Here is a 23772-nt window from a genome sequence, read left to right as displayed (position 1 = left end):
TGCTTTCTCGCTGTAGCAAGAGCACCCTAAACTGAAAGCAGACTGACCTTGAGCTTGCCAGTTTCACAAAGTGAGACTCATCATGTCTCAAAGCTTTCCAGCTCCTGCACAAGTGCTCATCAGTGAAAACCCCCAGGGTTGTACAAGGTTTACTACACAAACAATCAGGCTTTAACCCTGATGTCTTGTCCAGGTAATTCATCTTTGTCACAAACACACAGGAGCTGGAGGATCTGATCTCTTGTTTGACTTGATGTGGTAACAGTAGAAGCAGAAAGAAGCAGACAGTAACTACCACCACAGCTTCTTTTTCTGTAGACTCACTGTGAAAGTCAGATTTTATAGTCACTTGCTCATTGCACTCCTTTGTCTTTTCACTTCCTTTAAACCCCTTTTTTAAGCTGGTACAGGAACACTAAAATTGCAACATGGATTTAAAGTGAATTTCATTTTCTCACTTAAATGAGTGTCTCCAGATCAGGCCTGGTAGGGATTCCTCCCTGCACAGTTTTTCCCTTACTTCTGGATACAGAGACACTAGGACATGTCAGGCATTAGACTGTTCAGCTTTTTTTCTGAAAGGGAAACGGAAGCATTTACCACCTTCTGAGCTTCCCCATCTCAGAGGTCATCATTTGTCATCTCACAATCATTTAGGTGGAACTGTCCTTTGTACTACAGCCTCCAGAAAACCTCAACTTTGCTTCACATCTAAATCAAAGCTGGTATCGATCACGCTTCCTGCTTCTCAGCTCCCCAAGCCACAGATGGATCATTAAATTTCTTATCAGAGACAGAGCTTAAGTTATGCTTTGAGGCAGATGAAAGCACTTCTGAGATAATGATCTTTTAAAGAGATAGTGGTATCTGACAGCCCAGTGAAGTTGAACAAGAGGTGCCTCCAGCAGGATGACGTGGTCTGGCAGAGCTGAACAAGCTCAGCAGCTGCCCAAGGAGCGGAGTATAACGCACTGCTTCAGAAGTGGCAGGAAGATAAAGATAATGCCCTGTAGATGGCAAGGAACACTAATCCTATAAACTGCAGGGATACAAGCACATGAAATAAAATCGATTAGCTATACCCTATTAAGTTTTGGCACAGACATTCATTTGGAGGCTTATAAATAACTCTTTCAATTAATTCAAGTTAATCTTCCTTGCTGCCCAGAAAGTTAAAGGCGTTATCAACAATACAATTCTAACAAAGGCCTTCATGATATCAGGATTCAAAATTAAATAAGAAAACCCCACCAAAAAAACCCAAAACGTCTCCCAAAAAATCCACAAGAAATTCCAGAACAGACAATGCTGGGAGGAAAGTGACTCTTTGCATAGCAAACAGAACTGTAGAATGGCAAAGAAACCATACCAAAAAAAAAAAAAAAAAAAAAAAAAGCTTTTTTCTAGTAAAATTTACAATAGTCCATTTCAGAAAGGAAAAGGCTTTATCTGTGTCAGTATCCAGAAACCAATGAAAAGTTCTCTTCAGTCATGTGAAGATCAACTCCTTGTAAACTGCAATACTTAAAGCACCTTGTACATGAGCAAAATATAAACCACAAAAACATTTTGAGAGGCAAGTCAAGAGACTAGCCAGCTCAGTCACATTGGGAACTAGAATTAGGGCTAACACAGGGGCATCCAAGGCATCACACTCTGGGAACCAGGAATATGCTACAAGGAGGGAGTGCTGGAAGCAGGGACAGATTCTTGTCAGCAAACCACAAGCTTCAGGTAACTGAACCAGAACAGTGGCAACCCAGAGGTTGGCTGTTTCTTGTCTAAACTAATCTCCGTGCTTTTGTTTTTTCTAACTCAGAACTGGGCTTGTTTTCTGGGGAACATTGGGTGCAGAACTATTCTGTAGAAGGCAGAACAGTCTCCAGCTGTAGACCACAGAACTAAGCTCAGCTACACGGCATGACTAAGCTGTTATGAACATGTAAAATTCACATGTCCAAAAACTGCTTTCAGTGTAACATTTTGACAGCATTGCTGAAAAACTCAGTGATGCCTCAGTTGGAAGCCTGCATTGTCAGCTGTCTGACAACTGCCTCAGTGAGCAGGGCACAGAGCAGACAATGTCTAGAAACAGGCTGAAGACACTTCCATTTCTGGATAATCAAAGCAGCATCAGAGGATGGCCTGACCTTCCAGTGGCCAGAGTTGAGAGCCACCTTTGTGGCCTTCTCTGCCAGCCATGGAAAGCTGGCTGCTCCTCGTTAGACAAAGTTCAGGACTGTATTGGCAGAGCAGGAAATGTCCTTCTAACTCTTTCCTCCTGTTAGTGGATACAGTGACAGCTGCTCAAGAGACTGTCATCTGAGTCCAATACAACATGTAGGTCACTAGGTTAGCAAACCTGCCTTGGAAGCACTCATGGAAAGCGTGATTCCTGAACTACCTGGGGCTCCCAGGGCTGAAGAATACCTGATGCACAGCCCTGGGCAGGTCACTGGAACCCCCTTATCTCACTAAATTAAAACCCACCCACACAAGAACTCAGCTTCATTTCTCCCCATTTGTCTCTTCAAATTCTGCCTTCAGGGCCTTTCCTTTCTGCCCTGCTACAAGTCTCCCAGTGAAGCACACTGAACGAGAGATCCCAGTGTGGATTAGCCAGCCACGTGTAACAAGTGCTTCTGCCAGGTCTCACAGGTGTTCTGCTCCAACCACTGAGCTGTGGTATTTTCTTACAGTGCTTTAGGGCCTCTGTCAGTACGAAGAAACCCAGAGGGAAGTTGGTCAAAGGAGGGGAGGGGGGCTGACTGCCCTAGAGACTGCTCGGACAAGCGCAGGTGGGTAAGAAGTGGGAGGAAGATGAGCACGTATGTGTCTCACGAGGCAGTCTACATATGGTTTAAGCAAGACTCTGCACCCAGTTTAGTCATAAAAGGCAGAAAGTTCAAAAACTATTTAAGAGGCTTTCAAAATCCTGTAATAGTACCAGGAATGCAAAGTCTCAGTCACCTGGGGCTTCTGTTAAATAACTTTCTGAGGCATTTCAGGAGAATTAAGATTAAATTATTTTGATCATTACATTTAAACATCCCTTCACTAAATGTTACAAAGGGGTAATGCTCTAAAGAGAGGATAACTCACCTATTGTAACTTTTTTTTTTAATCTTTTATTTCAGGACTGATACATTAACCAGAGTTTGAGTGCAAACACACACCATTCTTCATTCACCATTAGCTGAATGTTTTTAAAAGCAGGGAGAACAATTCTAAGCCTGCTCCATGCCAGACAGCTTTGCTTTTAGAAAAAAAGAATAAAAAAAAAAAAAGCATGCTGGATTTCCTTTTTTCAGTATGACTTTCTAGCATGTCCCACTGTCTGCAGGAAGGTGTAAGATACACATGAACAGTGCAGCCTCCTAGTTCACCAGCTGCCCTCTAACCTATGATTCAAGCTGTAATTGTATCTGTTTGTGCACATGCACTGAAGCCAGCAATCCAAAAACCCGTGCCAACACTTCAGATCAAAATGTCCTCAACTCTTGTCCTTCTCCTCACATCTAACAAAACACCAAGATATGCAGATAATTAGAGCAAAAGGGAAGCATTTTCTACCAAAAAAAAAAAAAAAAGCACCTTAGAAAGGGAGAAAATTAATTACAGTTGTGTTTCATATACTCAGAAACCACTCCTTCCCCAAGGGGAGAGATTTATTAGGAAAAAGATGGATTTCTTGTTACTGATCATGGCAACTCACTGAATTCCATCTAACAAACATGGATTAAAACCAAGGAGTAACAACCTCATCCCACACTTTGGACTGCCAGGTATCCTGACTGAATGGGCAAAGCCCACCAACTACACAAAGTTCCCGTGGCAGAACTGTGCTTCCAAAGCACAAGTTTGGTCACAGTAATGGTAGATCAAGGGCAGGTAATTACAAGCACTGCTGAAGAGAGATCGTGATGCATTGGTCAGTCACGCAACCTCATGAGTCATGTGTGAACATTTGACTTTTATTAGACCTCAGCAACATAATGAAGAATAGAAAAGGAAATAAAGGTCATGCTGGCACAGCCACTGCCCTGCAATGCCAACTTTACAGTTACCACACACAGACCAGGAAAATAAAATATATTGTGAGGACACAAGGAAATACAAAGCACATGAGATACTTGAAAGACAAGGAATCCCAGCAAAGAACCACTGCCTGCACTGCTTTAAAATGAATGAATAAATTCAAAGTCTACTGAGTAATCATTAGTTTAATAGAGGAAACAAACCCCACAAAAGCAGTTTGAAATGCTGAACACAACACATTGATAACAGAGCAGAACAGGATAAATATCATGACATTAGCTGGCCTTCAATTTACTACAAGGTGACAGCATTTTAAGTTGCTGCCTCTGTGTTGAGAGGGAAACCACACAGTCCACATGATGAGCCTTGCTCCACTTTGTGAGGATATCACCACATAACTACATGACCAGCAGAGAACATTTCCAAACACAGCACATTGCCAGGTAGGGGAGATAATGATATGAAAGAATTTGAATGAAGAAACCTAAAGAGTTACAGGCCAGGAAGTGTTCCATGACAAATCACTGCCTTTATCACTAACTTACTGCTTACACTACTAAATCTCTTTCTGTTATTCCTTAATTTTAACAAACAAGAAAAAAGCTTGAGGAAAATTGACTCTGATTCCACCTGATGGGCAGAAAATGAGAGATGTTTTACTTTATAGGAGGGAACCAAAATATTATAAGTGATCTATTTCAGTCCTATCCATTAGATTCACAGCAAATGAAATGCATTGCAAGCCAAGACCTCCTATGTGAAAACACTGATAATGTACCAAAGAAGAGCACTGCAGGGTTGTGCAGAAAACCATCATGTCCCTCAAGAGGAAGAAAAAAGAACATTAAGAAAAGCACAAAATAATCTATCAGTGAGAGTACAAGGGAGCCACTGACTGATCACCAAATTATGAGGCCACAGAGTAGGATACCACAGTGGCTACCACGAAGCATTGCAGTCAAACTCCACGTATAAGAGGCTGAAAGTAAATAAAAAGGAAAGTTAAAGACCTCAGGGAAACCAATAAGCCCATGTCCATGCAAGCACACACTGGTATCACAGCTGATAAGGGAGGTGGACAAGCTGGATTAGGTCTATCAGCAATGTAAGAGTGGGTAAACAAGCAAGGCTAAGCTAATAAACAATCAGCATCAGCAAGAGTTATGACAAGAGTTGTGCAGAATGCAAAACACAGCACTAAAATACCCTGGAGGAGCTTCCTACTCAAGTGATGGACAGGGGAAGCTGAAAACTTTCAGTTAGCAGGAACCTCAAGAGAACATCTGGCTGAAAAGGGCAGAGACAAGAAGTGATCATGCAACTACAATTGTGCTTCACTCATCTGAAAAAGAACACACCACGGGAAATTCACAATCTGTTCAAGCAGACCTGTAAATAGAAACAAACAGCAGAGACTGGGGCACAAAGCAATAATAGCAATGTCCTAAAGGGAGGGACAGAGGAATGGGTGCCAGGAGGAGAAAGGGCCTCTCTTGCTGAGTGGACTTCGGCAGAGAACAAAGACACAGGCAAAAGCGCTTACAGAAGAATGGGCCAGATTTAGATCAAAGAACAGATCAATTCTGTGCATTTGGATAAATGCAGAACAAAACCACATTTAACAGCATCACAGACTCTTAAAATAATATGACAAGTTTTGAGAATGCACAGTCCTCCGGAAATCCACAGTCAAATGCAGGAATCCAAGAGGAGACAAGATGCAAGGGAGTATTTCAGATGGCTCATAGGTGATGAGAACATTCACCGCTTAAAAATCTGTATAGTTTAGCAAGAAAATAGCAAAAATTTTAATACCAGGAAGTAAACAAGGGAAAGTCACAGTACACAAGTGGATGTAGGCTTCCACATGATGATAACCTCATGGCAGTGATGGATATAGAGAAAATTAGTAGAAAAGCAGAACTGAGCTGAGGACCACCATGAGAAAACAACACCAAAACAAATACATGCATTCAATGCAAGACAAAGGACAGAAAAACAAAAATCCTGAGGCAAAGCTAGTGCTAAGTAGAAAAAAAAAATCTCTTGTATTGAAGAAAACAGACACTGATGCAGACATAAAATGAAACAAAACCCCACCAAACACACCAGCATTCAGAAAACAGAGCAGGCTGAATAAATTTAGGAGAGAAAAGGCAGCTCTAATGTCTTTCTCCATGGACCAAAGTTTCACTGTGTGAGAAAAACTGATAACACCAGCTGAGCACCAAAATGAACTCTGGCCTCAGGGATGGGAGTTTGCAATAACAAAACAGAAAATGAAAAGTAAGGTGACTACAGTCGTTCTTGGGACCTACATTAAGATTGTGGCCAGAAGGGACACTGCACCTACTGCTACACGGCAGAACATATAAAAGAACAGCAGTTCCTAAAAAGAGGGGGTCAACGAAGGCATGCAAGATAGAAACAGCGATCAGCAGGACGGAATCAAAGCGCTTAAAAGAGAAACTCATGCTCGATACGGGCATAATACAAGCAGTGAAAAAAATCCTGCTTTATAAGCACTGAAGTGGGAGAACAGAGCAGAGCCGAGGTGTTACCGCAACCCGTAGCAAAGGTGCCGCTGCCTAATCTATTGCTTAAGAATGCAAAACAAAAGATACAGGTAAACGAGTGGCCTGCTCCACACCTTCATACCTCCTCTGTAAAGACAGAAAACTCGCTCTGCATAAATACTCTTACACTGAGAGCGAGAAATAGTTTTCAGGATTCTGACTCCTCACATTCATGTAACAATATTCAAGGGCTCAAGAACACTGTCGTGTTTCCGAGCTGCCAGGGCAGCACGTCGAGTCTGCGATTCCGCGATTCGATGTCATTTTGCCCCTCGCACACCAAAACCGCTATAGCCAAGCCCTTGTTTTGCAAGTCATACGAGCACCCGGGAGCTCTCCCCGCACCCGGGAGGCGCCGTTAGGAACTTCCAACCCCTCCCGGCCCTGAGCAGCGCCGGACTCGGGGCGCCCCAGCTCGCCAAACCCACCTTTCATTCACCGTTTGCCGCTTTCTTTACCGAGCTCCCAACTCCACACGCGAGCTCAGCTCTGCCCAGCTCCGGGGCCTCCGGGAGAGCTCAGCGAGCCCGGGGGCTGCACCTCGGCCACCCGGGGGCTGCACCTCGGCCACCCGGGGGCTGCACCTCGGCCACCCGCCTCTTCGCGCTGGTTGCCCCCCCCGGGAGGAGAGGTACCGGTGGCCCCGGAGAGGCAGCCGGGGGGTTGCTACAATCTCTGGGGGGCAGCTGCATCAGCCACCAGAGCCGACGGGACCCCGGGCCGCTGCCTGGGGCCGGGGGGGCTGCGCTGGCCCGGCCCCCGCCCCAACCTGCACCTGCCCCGGCGGCCCCCAGGGAAGCGGAGAGCGGGTTCGGGTAAGCACGGTGCCTTCGCTCATTAACGCACGGCCGGCACCGGGGCCACCAGCGCCCAGCCCGGCGCTGTCCCTTCCCCGAGCCCAATGCGCGCCCCGCTCCACCCCAGCCCCGCAGCATCCGCCCGCCGGGCCCCGCCCGCCCTGCCTCACCTCAGCTCCGCGCAGCCCCGCCGGGAGCGCAGCGGGGCCGCCGCGAACCGCGCGCCCTCCGCCCCTAACCGGCCCCGGCCCGGCGCTGCCGCCGCTCCTTTGTGCCGAAAGATGGAGGCGACTCACGGCGCGGCCCCGCCCCGGGCCCAGGCCCCGCCCGCCCCGCGGCCCCGCCCCCCGCCGTCTCCCGGGCGACCCGCCCCGCCCTCGGCCCCGCCCCCGGCACGAGAGCTTCGCCCAATCGCGGCTCGGGGTCTCCGTGACGTCCTCCCGTCAGCCAACCCCCGTCCCCTCCGCGCGCCGCTCTGCCTGCCGTAAGTGCGGCGGGGATTGGCTGCCGCGGGGGCGGGGCCGCCGGAGGAAGGGCTCTCTCGGTTGGCTGTGGCGGGCGGAAGGGGCGGGGCGGCCGGCGGAGGGGAGCGGGGTCAATGGCGGCGCTGCGGGCCCGGCGGTGCCGCTCGCTGTGAGGGGCCGCGGTACGTGCCGGGGGCGGGCCCGGGGCGGCGGGACCGGGGAAAGCGCCCGGGGGCGAGGAAAGCGGCCGTGGCTGGGCCGCGGGGCCCTTTGGGTGCAGGGATGAAGGGGGCCGGGCCTGGGCCCTGCGCGCGCGGTGGGCCGGGGGCCGCTCCCGGGACGAGGGGCTGGAGGGAAGGTGGGGAGAAGAGGTCGCAGTGAGGGCTCGGAGCAGCCCGAGCCCGGCACGCCCAGGAGGGTTCCCCGCATTGAGCTCCGCGGACACCGCAGGAAGCGGGGCCCGGGGGCGGGTTCAGCTGATGGGGAGCGATTAATGCCCTCCGTCTCCGGGGCGGCTCCGGGCTCGGCACGCAGCGCGATATTTGATGTGCTGCGGGGGTGCGGGGAGCGCTGCCCGAGTTGGTTCAATGGTGGGTTGATGAAATGAGTAGGTAAAGTAATCTTTGTTATTTAATGGGGGCTGAATGTATTGGAAGCTGCACACGGGTACCCAAGACACCGTCGCTGCTCTACACGTGTTCGAGCCTAGGTGGTGGCAAGGGCTGTAAAGTTTGGGAGGTTTTTTGATTCTGGGGGTGTTACCATCTGGTAGTGTAAAACCCTGCAGTCTGCAGCTGTGACAAACTTCTGTCATTTGCAGTGACACCATAGCCCTAGAATACAGTCACCAGACGAAAACACAGATAAACAGGGGAAAGTTGCCAAGTACATGTTTTTTGTTGGGTCTGGTTTGTGTGTGTTTGCTTCAGATGTGAGAGGGCAAAGAATATAACAAGTTAGCAAACTTTGTAAGTGTAAGCGAACTTTAGTATGATGCTGCTTGATGGGTTTTTTTCCTCCCACATCCCTGTGCCCCAAGATGGGGTTGTCAGTATCAGACACGAGTTTTCAGGACAGTATTGAAAACACCATTGCTGCATCTCAGGCCATAATTAAACCCTAATCCACTTCATGTATCTTAAAATATACTGTCTAAGTGAACTGACTGATCCAGGTGGTTTGCTGCTGAAGGCTTTAGTCCCCAGAGGATACTATGTTCTCGTAGAATCCCTCTCTCTCAGTTTGGTTTTATTACTGTCTCTCACCACTGTATTGGAACCTTTTGTTTCCTCCCTAAGTATATGGGTTGAGATGACACAAGTGGAGAAATAAATTATGTCGTTTAGGCAGCACTTGGATAGGAAAGCTCCCTTGTGATCAGGACCTGTACTCAGCAGTGAGATTCAATTTTTATCTTCTCTGTAGGTTTCCAGCTTGAACCACCTTCAGAAATTACACTCAAAAGAGCGAGTGTTCCATGCTGTCTGGAAAGTGGACTTGTCTTAAGGTGGATTTTTTGGTTAGATATTAAAAAAGAAAGAAAGAAAAGTTAAAAAAAGAGAAAATCACCAGCCCTAGATCTGTCCTTCCTGTCGCCTACTATTAAGAGAATCCTTTTGTCTTAACTTCTTTTGATAACACCCACCTTCAGAATGCATCCTGCTGTAACAAAAATTTGTCCAGTGCTCTAACCTGGATTTCTCCTGAGACCTCAATTTTTTCTTTTTTGTTAGAAATGATATCCCATAAAAGTATCAGTTTTTGTAAGGATTTCCGGACTGCCTGCAGGAGTGATTCCTTGTGGTATGAAGGAAGGATGATAAACAGGTTTCTTCCCTTACTTGGGCTACTGCATCCCTTCCTCCTTGGAAGAGCAACTGTTCTGGGATCTCTTCCGTGCTGAAATGCAGACAGGGTGAGATCCCAAATTAATAGTGCTTGGCAGAACTGTGAGCAGTCATCTGTAGTCCTTAACTTGCTGCAGTTATATCAGGGAGATAATAAAACAGAAAAAAGTTACGTTAGTATGTCTTTAAATGAAAAGCTCTGTTGGTTGTGTTCGTGTTGTACTTCTGTGTACAGTTTTGATGTACAGGCTTGAAACAAAAGCAGGCATTAGGGCTTTATTGCGTAGCATGGAGCTGGCAGAATAATTCTGAAAGGAGATGCCTAGACTTACAGAAGCAGTTCGTTTCATCCTGGGCTTATGGGTGTCAAGACAAGTCTCCTTGTTAAGTCGACTACTTGGAGCATCTTCACCCTGCACCTCGTATTGAAATCTTGAAGCAGAGGGTGGCTGCACTGTGTGGGAAGGGGCTGTGCTCTCTTCAGGGGAAGCGCTGCTCATTCTCTAACCCAAGCTCTGTTTTAGCCTTGGGGAATTCCCTCTCTCACTCACTGGTTGAACTCCAGGTTACCCCGACAGCCCCGAGCACAGCCTGTCCCAGCTCAGCTCTCCCTGGGGCTGCAGGGAGCTGCAGGAGGTTTTTGAGGCTGGAGAGATGAGTTGCTATTGAGCACCTCAGAGTTGCTCCCTCCCTGCCCTGCCTCATCAGGGAGGAGGACAGGGAGAAATAAGTGTCAGGGGTTGAGATCAGAACAATTTGATAATGGAAACAAAATAAATACAGTATTAATACTAATAGTATTGATTATAAACTAACAATAGTAACAGCAGTGAAGAGGAGACAGAGGAGTAAACCCAAGACAAGCAAGTGATTCTCAATATAGTTGCTCACCACCTGTTCTTGTTCTTGTTCTTGCTCACCTGTACCCAGCCTGTTCTTGAAGAGTGATCAGCCAATCCCAGCCAGCTCCCCCCAGTTTATATACTGGGCACGGTTCTATGGAATATCCCTTTGGCCAGTTCGGGACAGCTGTCCTGGCCATGCTCCCTCCCGGCTTCTTGTGTAGCTCCTCACTGTCAGAGCATGAGACACTGAGGAGTCCTGGCTTAGAGCATTACTGAGCAACAACTAAAACTGCAAGTGTTATCAATTTTACTGTCACACTAAATCCAAACCACAGAGCTGTACTATCTGCTAAGAAGCTTAATTCTGTCCCAGCCAAAACCAGAACAGTTGCTAATTTCTGAAATCTCACTATTAATCACTTATAAATACATGCATTCAACAACTGAAAACAGGCAAGCTTTCTCAAATTTCCATAGGTTGGGCAAAAAGAACTTGGGATTTGATGTTTTGCTCTCACTTTATTTCTCTTCCGAACAGAGACGTGGAAGAACAGAAATAAAAGAATGGGAGTGTAGGTGATTTTTAATATTTATTTAAGCAAAGTAAATCCATTAAAATACGACTTTCAGAAAAACAGAGGTAGAAAACTAGCAGGAAAGATGTAATAATGAAAAAGAGTAAAGGAGGAGTAATAGATGATGCTTATTAGTCTTAGCAGTTATACAGTGAGTTGGTGTCTCAGTGCTTACTATGAAGTGTTCTTTAGAGAACTGAAGTTATTTTAAGGGCAGCAGGTCTGTTTTTCAGGATGTTCAGTAATGTTTCACTCATTGGAAAGCATAATCAGACTCCTGATATCTTTCATATTGTGTTTTTAGGAGACACTATTCCACAATGGATGGAGGAGATGGTACTGCTGACCTTGTGATTAACAAGAGGTTTGTATCTGAAGCAGAGCTAGAGGAGCGACGAAAGAGAAGGCAAGAGGAATGGGAAAAGGTCCGAAAACCTGAGGATCCAAAAGGTATGGGATAAATTTTAATAATTACAGGAAGAAGATCTGAGAATATTTCACTTTTGTGGGAAATAGAAATAAAAAGGAATGGCTTGTATTCTATAATTTCAAAAGGTTTTTACATGAAGAAACGGAGTGTTTCTAACGTATGGTCTCCCATCCTGATTTGTTCCTTTCAGAATGCCCAGAGGAGGCATATGACCCACGGTCGTTGTATGAAAGGCTCCAGGAACAGAGAGAAAAGAAGCAGCAGGAGTTTGAGGAGCAATTTAAATTCAGTAAGCACCAGCAGCAAACTGCATGTGTTGCATGCACAACTTCTGACAAAAGGACATATCTGTGTGTCTTGTCTCCCTCTCTGAGAGGGAAACAAAGGCTTCAGGAGAGTATTATTGAAATCCTGGATTCTTAAAGGAATGCGTTCTGGATACTGAGGCAGCACTGCACATGTGCAAAACTCAAAAGGTGTTTGCAGTTACAAAGCTGCATTCCTGTAAAGTGTTGAATACTAGGCTTATATTGCATGTAAAATCAAATCAAATCAAACAAAAACCAACCAAACTTGATAGCAATTCATGGAAAAGTGGAAGTGTATTGTGGTTTTGTGACTATTGAACTCATGCTTTAACTCAGCTGCTTGAATCAATTAAAAAATCCTGTTAGAGCAGCTATTACATTTTCAAGCCATAATTATTTGACTGAAAGTGATTTGAGAGTTAAGATTATGATTTGGAAGAAGTAAATTTACATTGTTTTGATTCTTCAAAAGTAGATGTTTGACTCTTCTAATGAAATGGGAACCTAATTTTTCTTGATGTTTGAATTTCTGGTTTTATAGAAAAGCCCTTTGAAAAATGGAAAATACAGATAGCAGCATTAATGCATTAAAGTCTCCAACTGGGCCTACAGGATTCTTTCCAACTGGAGAGTTTACAGTTAACTTCAGTAAACTTTTGATCCCAGTCATTTTTGGTGACATGACTAAGCAATTCTTGTCCAAGGAGCCACCCAAAACCTGACTGCTGTCAGCCTGAATGGGAAGGGATTCTAATAACTGTCTAAATTAATAGTTTTTCTTGCTCAGTTATATTAGATCTGCAACACCTTTGCTTTGGTAAACCAAGTACTGGAATGGGAAGCAGCCCTGAGAAGTAAACCCACTTCTGCTTTTAAGGCAACCACAGCAGAATATTAGATACCAGCTAACCTGGAGAGCAAAACCTACTGCAGCGTGCCTAGGAGGGAACCTCAATAAAACCTCAGCTCAAAGGACCTCAGTGGCTGCTCCTCTTAGTTTGCAGATGAGGCAGGCAGAAAATAAAATTAATTCATGTCACTTGCTTCAAAAAATGTCCCAAGTTTCGCTACTTCTGCTCTCTGAGGGGGCCCTCAGCAGTAATAGTGAGTGCTACAAGTTACTGTTTAAAGATTTATGAATGAGCTCTGCGTGAGTTGGAAGGAGCAGGGATTGGCTTTTATAAAGTAACCTCAAATAATAATTGATTTCCAGAGCTTTTCTGTCAAAGACACAAGCTTGCTAATTATCAGTGTAAATGATAATTTAACGCCCTTAAAGTGACTGGGGCTTGCCTATGTGGGTGGAGGTTAAAAATATGGTGACTTCATGTAAAAGCCTAAAAATCCTCAGATGGAATTCAACTTTAATGAAGACTAAAGGTGATGTTTGGGCTAAGATTTCTAATGGTGACTACAAACAGCAAGATTTGGTCTTTCTAAAACACACTGTTTATTGTCATTCTAATTAAATTGTGTGCTCAAGAGACGCTGAACATTTGCAGAACAGGAAATAAAAGACCTTCCTGCTGCATGTACTTTCCTTAAAGTAGGATAGCATGTTTAGAAAGAATTTGTTTTTATTTGGACATTAGGAGTTGTCTTGCTTCTACTTTTTTTTTTTTGAACAGGTGTTAAAACTAATTAGCTACTAATTGTTTGCTCTAGAAAATGTACTTCCTATTTTGAGGCAAGATTTCTGAGGGAAGAAGTAATGTGGTTTTTTTAGGTTATTGGTTGGTTGAAGAACATTCTGAGGAGACAGACTTAGACTTGGTATCTGAAACCAAAACAACAAATTTCTTTTTTCTTTATTCAGAAAATATGGTAAGAGGCTTAGATGAAGATGAGACGCATTTCCTTGATGAGGTTTCTCGGCAGCAAGAGCTACTAGAAAAGCAACGAAGGGAAGAAGAGCTGAAAGAACTAAATGAATACAGAATATCCTTTGCACTAAAATGGCTGGTGGTTACCTAGAGGAGGGTAAGAATGGGCTGGAGTTTGTTCTGTCGGTTGACATTCTTTTTATAAAACTACTTTACAGAACGTGTATAATGATACACTTTCAAAGTTTAATGGTTTCATTGTAGCTTTGATAGACCACTGCAATGTTTGATATTCCCCCCTCAACTCCCACTTTTTTGGTATTTTTCTTTCCTTCTCCCCTCTCCATTGTTTTGGGCTTTGGTTGTGGTTTGGTTTTTTTCTGTTACTGGGGTCATGATAATACCATCACTAAAAAGAGAATGAGAACACAAAGAAAAACCAGCCTCTTATTTCTATTATTTTCCTTTTGTCTTCTTAGGGAAAATTAAATAATAATTTTTGTATTTGTATACAATACAAATTTTATTTGTGTTGTATATTGCCTGATTTTAATATATGTGTTTGAAATAATGTTTGAATTGCTCTCTCTGTTACTCTTCTTGAAGTATTAGATACTTTCTCCCTTGCTGATACCTGCAGGATGAGAAATTAAATACATCTGTGCAAATGTGCTGACTTTCTTCTGGGAGAAGCCCATGGAGACTTGGCTCCTTTGGGTAATACACACTTATAGGCAGGACTAAGAGCAGGACAGTGTGGCTTTGCTGTTAAATGCCTAATTTTCTTGAAGATATGCTGGAAAATCATATAGGATGTTTTTTCTCTCTAATTAGTGCCAGTCAAGGGAGGTTGGAATGATTTGCGAATTTCTGTGCTTATCAAAATACTGCTTTTTTGACGTTTACTGAACCTATGCAGAATCTGATGGTTTCTTTGTCTCTATTGCTTTTGAGTCATGGGTGAGCAAGACACAAGTTCTCAGGGAAGCTTTAGTATAAATGAAAGAGTTTGTGGACACAAGGAGGTGACCAAAACCAGTCAGCAAATAAAATTGAATAGTGCTGATACTATAAAGATTGGTCTTACCTTGTGTTAGTCAATGATTTACTATTTGGAGCATGTGTCCTGTGAAGAGCATCTCAATTAGCTCAGGAATACGTTTATGAAAAAGCTGATGCAATTTTTTAACTTCAGAAATAGGCTGCAGTTAGTTTATGCATTTGGAGTATTTTCGTGATTTGCTGGATCTAGTAATGGGGTATTCGTGGGATATATTTAGTTTCAGTGATGGTTGCTCGCGGGGCTGGCTGATCCAGGGTTGTGCAGTGTAAGATTGGGCTGTGGGAGCAGCTGACAGCTCTCGTTATGTCACGTACATCTGGGGTGAACCATACCAGCCCCGAGGGAATCTTGAGTTGCCTTGAATTAGCCACATAACACCCAGATCCCTGAATGGCCTGATCAAGATGTTCAGGCCATCTTAACTCAGTCTTAGCAATATTGGTGGCTCTGAATCCGAAGTCTTGCTGTAAAAATTAAACTGTAGAACTTATTGCTGATGGGGTGGAGGAAGGGAGAATGTTTTGTAGTCACCTCATCTCATGCGAAAATCAGAAATGTTACCCATTTAATTTCCTTTTTAAAGTTCTTTTTATTTAACAATAATATTTCAAGCAGCCTCGGAGCAAAATTAATTGTTTGAAACTTTTGGTGGTGTTCTGAAATGCAAAAGTGTTTTTTGCTTCTGCAGTTTGTTACTAATGGTTTATCACTGCAGTAACAAAACCTGTTACAAAAAAATTGTGTACTAGGTAAATGTGCTGCATCTCTAGGTACTGTTTAAGTGCTCTTCCAAATTAATAAGAGGAATGTCAACCCAATGGGTTTCATTATTTGCTCTTTTTCCTGGTATAGCATCTAATTTAAGCTACCCAGAGGCATGAATTTCATGGTAAAAACTGCATAATATTCAAGTACAGAGATTTTCTTTTCCTTAATTTTTCGGGTTGAACAATCACAAAATTACACATCTTCAGGATAAAAATGCCTTGGAATATTTTAATGTACTCTTGAGCATAAGAGATTCATATGCATGGATGAATAGGAATTTTTCTTTCTCCTGCATGAACAACTACATTTGTTCCTTACCCTATCCAGACCCCACTGTCCAGATAAAGATTTACAATTTTTTTTTAAGCCATTTCCAAGAAGTATTTGCGAACAAGATCATCTTGTCTTCACTGCTACCTAAATGTAGGAACAGTTCCCCTCCAAGAAGCTGGCTTTACTGAAGGACAGCTTGTTTAGTGCAGTTGATATTTAAGATTGAGAGGTTTATTTCTAATGTTGCCTTCCTCAGAGGGAACACTTCTTGGCTGTATATAGCATTACATTTGCTAATGACAGCAGGATGTATAAAATACCTACTAAAAATGTGCTGTGCCTTTCTAGTTGAGGAGTTTTAGGAGAATGCCACCCTGGATGGAAGCTAAAGCCTGTAATTTGGTATCTTTTAAAAGAAAAGCCTTTGAGTTCCTTAGCCAGGCTTAGAATATAACAAGGTAATGGACCTAAATGTGGAAGTTGAACACTGCAGCGTGTGAAAGAATTGTGTGGCAACATCAAACCGTGTTCGGTGCAAGGAGCTTTCAGATGGCTCTGGACAGCCACAGGATGGCACTCCTGTGCCATCTCAAAAATAGATAAAATTGAACAGTGGTTTGGGCTGAGAAGACTTTCTCTTGAAGTGAGGAGCAGTCTGGGTTACTGCTTTATCCTTAGGAAAATCAAATAAGAAATGGCATCTGAATGTTCCTGACTGTAAAGTGATTGGAGACTGAGTGTGTCATTTCAAAGCAAAGTCTAAGAGTTTTTGATTTGTAAATGTTCAGTGGGGAAAAAAGCTATGGCTTCAAATATATGGGCCGTCAATGTGAAATTCACTATCCAGTATATGTCTGCAGTGACTGGGGCACCTGTGAAACTCCAGTTTGTGGAATTGTCGGAGGAGAAACTGTTAGAATACTAGATTTGACTTAATAAACATGCTTTTAAACATGCTTTTAAACAGGTTAATTTGCCTTTGCCTGTGCAGTTAAAATTTTTGCAGAATTTTGTGTGACTCTCCTGGCATCTCATCTACAAACAGGGTCTTTGACGGATCCCCTTCATCAGATGCAGCTGGACATTGTTATCAGATGCTGCCATAAGGAGACGTGTTCAGTGTGTGTAGAGTGTGCCCTAGTAATAAACAGACCCAGCTCCTTCTTATCCCATCTGAAAACCTGCTTAAGCTTCTCTACTTCATTATAGGTTTCAGCTTCATTCCACCTTGCTAACACTGTTTAAATCTACTCAGCTTTTCTGTGCAGTTGTAGTCTTTTTGGGTGAATCTTGGACCACGTTCCCCCTTAACCAGTCTGTCTCCTTCCTCTTGGGGTTGGTGCTTGGACTAGCAGTTGCAGCCTTGTGGCCCTTACAGAGAGATGAGCTGAAAAGGTAGAGTGCTAAAGACCAAACCCAAAAAAATGGAACTGTTCTGTCTTGCTAGGCTGAAATCTGCTGGGCTCAGCAAAAAGATGATTCGAGGAGTGGAAGTGAGTGCACATATTGCTACTTAGCTTTTCTGGTAAGGATTAGAGTGTGGAGCAGCAAATTTGAATTACAAATGTGTTGATCCCCGTGGAAGGGGAAGTACTGCATTGCCTGTTTGGTTTGTTCATTTTGGTCCAGCCTGACCTTTTTTGCTTTTCTAAGGCCTTTAGGAAAAGGAAGCATGGTGGATATGTTTATGGATGCTGGGTGTCTTATGTTAACACCTTTCTGGCTTCTGAACAGCAGCTCCCAGGCTGCTGCCTGGACATCTTCAGCATGGGAGAGCTGGCCCTGATACCTGACAGAGCTCTGACCCCAGAGGGTGAAGTATCTTCTATTTTGGCCGAGGGTACCAGCTAATGTCATTACAAATAAATTTATTTTGATAGAATATGTGAATGAACTTCAGTCACTGCTGTCAGCAGAGCTGGCTAAATATATCAGGGAGGAAATGTCTGTTCTCCCCGTTCCTTCCCAGTTGATCCTTAACCCTTAATTCACAGCACTCTCACTAAAGTGGGAGTCAGTATGGACCCAAAGAAGGAAACTGAGAAGAAATTGCCCATGAAGTCAGTGGAAAACAAGAACAAATTTTCTCAGGCAAAGCTGTTGGCAGGAGCTGTGAAACACAGAAGGTTAGTTTCACACCTCTATAAATTCATGAGGAACGGAACCCAGTTAGCAGTGTAAAGGGAGGCAGGCCAAAACTGCCTCCAGAGAGTGAGGTGTAAACCTTAGCCCTAAAGAAAAAAGGGGGAAGGTATAAGAAAAGACCAGTCTTGTTTCTATAGGCTCTCACAAACTGTGGGGAAAAACATGAAGCAATTCAAATAGATAAGCGTGTGTAAAGCAAGTGGGTAGACTCTTCATTTTAGAGTGCCAGGCTTGGGCAATCCTGCTTGGGGATCGAGGGAATCTATTTTATGTCTCTGTTTGTAGATATCAGTGTCACCTCACAAATGCAATTTCATTCAGGTTGCCTAATTTATCAGCCAATTTTACCTGTGTTAAAAATGGATTGTTTTAATCTCTGCTCAGGACAGCATGGGGTTACAAGAGAGGAGCTTTGTGTGACAGTTTGGTCCTGAGGACATCAGAGAAACTTGCCGTGTTCCTCAGTGGTTTGCACTGATGCATCAACACCCTTTCCACCCCAGGGAGGTGGCAGCTGGGTTTGTGATGTGTTTGCTGCTTTGATCTTGGCCTGCAAACACAGCTGCTGGTGTGCTACAGGTTATGGAGAAACCAGGCATGTGGGACCTGACTTATTTCCCACAGATGAATCATCTAATACTTAAAATGATTACTGACATCTCAAAATTCAGTGTGTTCAAATTGTCTCAGAGAATGCAAGATTAATTTAGAAGCTTAACTTGTAGGGTGATGTTTAGCTCCCAGTACAGCAGTAATTGCGTGTCTGAAAACTGAAGTGAGCACTTCCACCACCTAATGTCTGTGGGGTTGGGTGATAGTTTGGGTTTTGAGAAGGCAGAGAAGAAAAACCCTGAGCTGATAACAAGCAGCCAATAATGTTGTTTTTGTCTTGTAACTACTAGTACTTAACCCAGTAGGATGTAGAAAAGGAGCTGGCATGTGCTTAATGGTACTTCTAAAGTCTGCAGATGGCATCTGTTTAAAGAGAGCATCTTAACTGACATGTCAGTGCCATTGCAGACTTGCTTTGCAGTCTTCTATTTTTGCCATCTTATCTTCTATTGCAAAGTGGCCCAAAGCAAGTGTAGCAACATCTGCTCCCTGAGCTTTGTAATTTCCTGTAAAGGATGTATTACTATTAAAAACTCTCTGCACAGAGTAACCTTTCATCTGTACTGTGTGTTCTGATAGGGACAGAAAAGAGTTAATGCATAATAATGCTCATGCTTCATCAGTTCATCACAGCTGAATCTGGGAAGCATTTATTTATGTGGATGGCTTAGAATTGGGAACATGCAGGAGCAGGCGGGGGAATCTGAGCAGTGACAGGGGAGAGCTATGAAAGCTCTGAACAGTCAGAAGTCCAAGCCATACTCCTTTCTCCCAGTGCCACTTTGGACCCAAAAAAGGACTTTTCTAGACACTGCAGCTGTGTGAATTGCTATAAAACTGTCTGGGCGTACTGGGTGCAAGATTTCTAGATGTTTTAGAACAGGCTCTCTAGATGCTTGAAGGAGGGGAAGGAAGCCCTGGAAGGGAAAAGCCATGGATGTTAGCACCAGCAAGCGTGGTAATCATCCACATGTGCCAGGCTGTGGTCATGTGGGTGCCTGAAGCTCAGGTAGTCATTCCCAGTCTCCTGTGGGGCACATCCTGCTGAATAGGCAGCTCTGGGTTGCTGTGCAAGGGGTTTGACTAGGACTCCATGAGGCGTGTTCCTTTCCCAGCTTAACAAATGATACTTGTAGTGTAGATGTTGATGCTTCCTTGGATCCCACATGTTCCCCAAGGAGCCTCAGTTACTGGCGGTGGAAGTGGTGATGGTCATCAGGGGACCTTGCTGGCATTTGCTGCAGCATTTGAGGCAAAGATGTAGCAATGACTTCACAGTAATTAAGTGGTTGCCAAGACCACTTAAGACAAGACACTTTCTTATTTTTTCCACAGTTCAGATGGTGGTAACAGTGTGAAGAGGTTGAAACTAGACACTGACCATGACGAAAAGAATCAAGGTATGTCCCAACTTCTGCATGTGGGAAGATGTGTGTCTGTCACTGAGCAGCAATTGACTTGGGGTTAAATCTCATAGAGGTTTTGCCTTCCTGTTCCTTCACTGGGCAAGACAGCACAGAGTTTGGTTGGCATGTTCTCTTTTAAAGCAGTGGAAATGCTAAGTGTGGGTGCTGACAGCCTTCATGGAAAATAGGGCTGCAGGGAACCTCTGTGGGTTATCAGGATGTCCCCTGCCTAAACCAGTTCTGACAGATGTTTGTTTAAGCTCCTCTTAAGTCTCCACAGATAAAGACTGTGCACCTTCCTTAGAGAGTTTATTCTAACACTTAACTGATTTAATCTCAAAGAATTTAACCTGATAACTGATGGAAGTCTCCTTAGGTGCATTTCAACCCTAATGCTTGTTCTGTGGGCAAGAGACATGGAGAACAGATCGTCCCCTTCCTCTTCACAGCAGCATTGGATGTATTTGTATACATCCATTTCAGCTTCATGCTCTGAAGTGATTTGGTCCATCCTGAAATGAATTTGTTTCAGAAAATTGTGGGGAACTAGAATAAAAATTAAGTTGTGTTTTAGCTTTAGCTGTCAGGGCTGCAATTGACTTTCTGTCAAGATACTCTGACACAAATCGGGTGAGCTGCAATTGTGTAACGACAACCCAAGGCGCTTCCTGAATCTCCTTCTGTTCAGTAAACTTTCAGAACAGCAGAAATAATTAATTAGCCATGGAAGATGGGAGATGTTGGCTAGCAGAACGATGGAATAAAACTTTTTCTCAACTATGCTGTTATATTGCAAAAAAAATACTCAGTTACTCAAAGCAGAGCCATTTATTCTTGTTTAGTGGGTTTGGTACTTGACAAGCATCAAACTGACAACTTTAGAATAAAAAATCTGTAATGCCAGCATAGAGCCGGGCTTAAACTAGCGATGAGTAGAAAAAAAAATCCCCTGAGGTAGCAAGTCCTTCCTGTCAGAATGGCTTTATTACAGCATAAAGCTGCCTTATGCTTCAATTAAATCCTGAAATCATCCGCCACTTATGTGGGAAAAGCAGGTGAGTGACACGTGGTGGTTCCTGGATTGATTGAAAGCCCTTTTCTGCACTCTCTTTTCTGACTGAGGTTTCTCTCTTGCAGAAAAACCCTCCTGTGTTCCCTTGGGAAGCAGCTCAGTGGGAGGCTCCACAGTGCATTGTCCCTCAGCAGCCGTGTGCATTGGGATCCTGCCTGGCCTGGGCGCCTACTCGGGGAGCAGTGATTCGGAGTCCAGCTCGGACAGCGAAGGCACTATTAATTCCACTGGGAAGATTGTCTCTTCTGTCTTTCGTGGCAACAGTTTCTTTGATGGTCCATAACGAAATCCCTCCGTGTGTAACGTAGTGCAGAATATCTTCCAAAGCCCTGGTGGATGCTTGTTGCATCCTTCTGCCCCAAATATAATCTTTCTAGCTAACCTCTCAACTTTAATACACTCAGATAACTCCTAAAGTAACTCATTATTTCCCCCCCACCCCCAGCTTTCCATTTCTGGGGTGCATACTGAGCCTGGAAGAAAAGCTGCCATCCTAAAGCAGAAGGCACACCTAACCATGTAACAAAGGTCTGAGGCTATGAAGGAGAGAGCTTTATCTTTTACAATTCTTATGGAAAGAATTATGTTGATTTAAGGAGTCTATACAAGACTAACAGGCAAAAAATAATCACTTGAACAGTGAAGTCTTGTAGAAGCAGCCATGTGTTCTGTTTTAAAATGTCATTTTTATTCTGTATTTGAAAAATGGGGGCAGAACCAAATTTGAGCAGATGGTGAAGTGTAGATTGCCATGACACTGTAAAGAAGTTTTAGTGTTACATGATTAAAGACGTTCTGAATGCATTTTTTTATCTCTGCTTGTGCCATTCATAATTGTTCTCATTCCATTAATCAATTTCTGCTCTACCCAACCAGCCCTTCCCTCAAACCACCACCCAGGAGAGGTGTAGGTCAGCTTCCCACAAAAGCAGAGGTGGTAATGGAAAACTTGGTCTGAGTGGGTTCACAGGAACTGCAGTTGGCTTTTCTGCTCAAAGGCTGTTGCTCCAGCATGGGAGCTTGACAAGTTATACAGCTTTTCAGTAGCAGTGTCCTGAAGGGCATGAATCCAGAGTGGGTGGAATTCCTCTGTTCAGCCAAACTCCTTTGTACAGAAGCTGGAGAACTCCAGAGGTAGGGCTGAGGGCCTTTCAATCTCAGTGTGCTAATGGGAATTCAGAGGGTTGGAACAGCTCAGCTCAGCTTCTCAGGGGTGGAAGTGTCTTTGTGCAATCCTGCTTCATGTGCTACACTTGTGAGATAGCACTTGGTAAGTGCATACCAATGGACAGTTACCTGGACACAACACTGAGGGACTTGTGAGGGAGCAGCTGGGCTAAAAGCAGAGAAAACAAGGCCTGTAGTGGATTCATGCCTTAGCTTGAGTGTTGAACTTTCCAAAGGAAATGGGGAGAGTTGTGGTCACAATGAAGCTATCCTTAGCCAAATACCCTTTCTGTTTGCACAGCCCTGTTCTACAATCAGATCCTTACAGACACACTGTAATTCCTCCCCTGTTCTGGGCTGCCTGGCACCTCCTGTGTTTACTCCAGAGTTGCTCCTGCCTCTTCTTTAGTTACTGTAATTAAGGCACTTTCAGGTGGAAAATAAATAGATCTCATGCAGCCTCCCTAATGCTTTGCTTTTGTGACTTTCATCTTACTGAGCTATGGAGTGAAATGGAAGTGATGCACAAAAAAAAAAAAAAATATGTTTTTTTATTAAAGTTGCAGAGGCAACTTGAATTAAAAAAAAGAGCTGCTGGTGTTCTTCCCTGGCATTAAACTAGATCAATAACCTGACTGTAGAGTCAGAGCAACCTGGCCCAGCTGTGAGCATGCTGAGCATCCTGAGTGGTATCTTGCACAGCTGCAATCAAAATACCTGATTTAGACAGAAATTTATAGTGGGAGTTGCCAGCCAGTTGTGGTAGATGTGGTGGTGGGCTGCAGGTGAGATGGTGTTTATACTGAGCCATGCAAGGCCAGGAGGATACATAATCCAGGAAAAGCAGATGTGAGGGTCCTCTGCCTTTCTCCCATTCCTAAAAGAATGGAGTAGGACACTTGGGGAATGCCTTTGAGTCAGCTCTGCTGTTCTCAGGGCCTGGCCCATGTAAACAAACTGCAGAGCTGTCCCAGCTCCTCACTCCATCCGTTGGTCCCATTTACCTTCGTACAGCAGAAGCCACCTGACATTAAAATACTCCAGTGCCCTGGGAGATGTGCTGGGAAGTGAAGAGTGCATGGGATGAAGGATAAATCAGACCTGAAAAGGGCAGCTGTGGCAGTAACCTTGCCCTGGGCCGCCAAAGCTGGAGACAAAGAGCTGGCTTTGGCTGGCTCCAGCAACTCTCATTCACTGGTGGATTTAGATACTTTTTTTTGGTTATTTCTAAGAAAAAACCATGACTGCATAGTGTGTGCTTCATCCCCTCCCCAGGGACAGCTCAATAAACCGCTTGTTGTCTGTGCTAGTTGTTAAAGCTTCAGCGAGGTGTTAAAAAAACCCCACAAACCCCCACAAATACTCTACTAGCAGAAGAGCTTACAAGCTCCTGCAGCTGCGTGTGAGGTTCTCTTATGGAAATTAAAAAAAAAAAGTAATTTTTCCAAAGCCGCAGACTTCGATCTGGAAGCTGAGCTGGATACAGCATTATTTTTAAACAAGCCACCCTTCAAAGGCTGCTTCTCCCTTTGGAAGGCTGTTTATTTTTCCTTCCAGGAGGTT

At 44.1% G+C, this 23772-nt stretch overlaps 2 protein-coding genes across 4 annotated transcripts in view; one reads left to right on the top strand and one right to left on the bottom strand.

Annotated features, from left to right (window-relative positions):
- RSPRY1 (ring finger and SPRY domain containing 1) overlaps nucleotides 1-7687 on the bottom strand; it is a 35843-nt gene extending 28156 nt beyond the window's left edge. The window contains exon 1 of one of the 2 annotated variants that reach the window (XM_032121846.1): nucleotides 7582-7687. The gene's annotated coding sequence lies outside the window, so the exon portion shown is untranslated. The remainder of the gene's footprint in view (nucleotides 1-7581) is intronic. The other variant, XM_032121847.1, reaches the window with a different exon arrangement.
- Nucleotides 7688-7951: 264 nt separating this feature from the next.
- PSME3IP1 (proteasome activator subunit 3 interacting protein 1) lies at nucleotides 7952-21854 on the top strand. 2 transcript variants are annotated; one of them, XM_032121961.1, is made up of 7 exons: nucleotides 7953-8057; nucleotides 11447-11592; nucleotides 11763-11861; nucleotides 13697-13818; nucleotides 17800-17933; nucleotides 19900-19964; nucleotides 21108-21854. In XM_032121961.1, exons 2-7 carry the CDS (start codon nucleotides 11463-11465, stop codon nucleotides 21323-21325), a joined length of 768 nt encoding a protein of 255 aa, XP_031977852.1. In that variant the 5' UTR covers nucleotides 7953-8057; nucleotides 11447-11462; the 3' UTR covers nucleotides 21326-21854. The 2 variants fall into 2 exon arrangements, with proteins under 2 accessions (XP_031977853.1, XP_031977852.1); XM_032121962.1 differs by lacking the exon at nucleotides 11763-11861 and having other exon boundaries at nucleotides 7952-8057.
- The last annotated feature ends 1918 nt before the right edge of the window (nucleotides 21855-23772 follow it).

Source organism: Corvus moneduloides, chromosome 12 (genome assembly GCF_009650955.1).
Source record: "Corvus moneduloides isolate bCorMon1 chromosome 12, bCorMon1.pri, whole genome shotgun sequence".
Taxonomy (NCBI): Eukaryota; Metazoa; Chordata; class Aves; order Passeriformes; family Corvidae; genus Corvus; species Corvus moneduloides.
Note: the sequence above shows the minus strand (reverse complement) of the source record. Positions and strands in the feature narration are given on the sequence as shown.

Bases quoted from the DNA above. Each gene is read 5' to 3' on its own strand.
- PSME3IP1 (XM_032121961.1), top strand. From the start codon at position 11,463: ATGGATGGAGGAGATGGTACTGCTGACCTTGTGATTAACAAGAGGTTT. The intron at 13,819-17,799 runs ATATCCTTTGCA...CCCTTAATTCAC, and splicing joins AAGAACTAAATGAATACAGA to AGCACTCTCACTAAAGTGGG. The intron at 19,965-21,107 runs GTATGTCCCAAC...TCTCTCTTGCAG, and splicing joins CCATGACGAAAAGAATCAAG to AAAAACCCTCCTGTGTTCCC.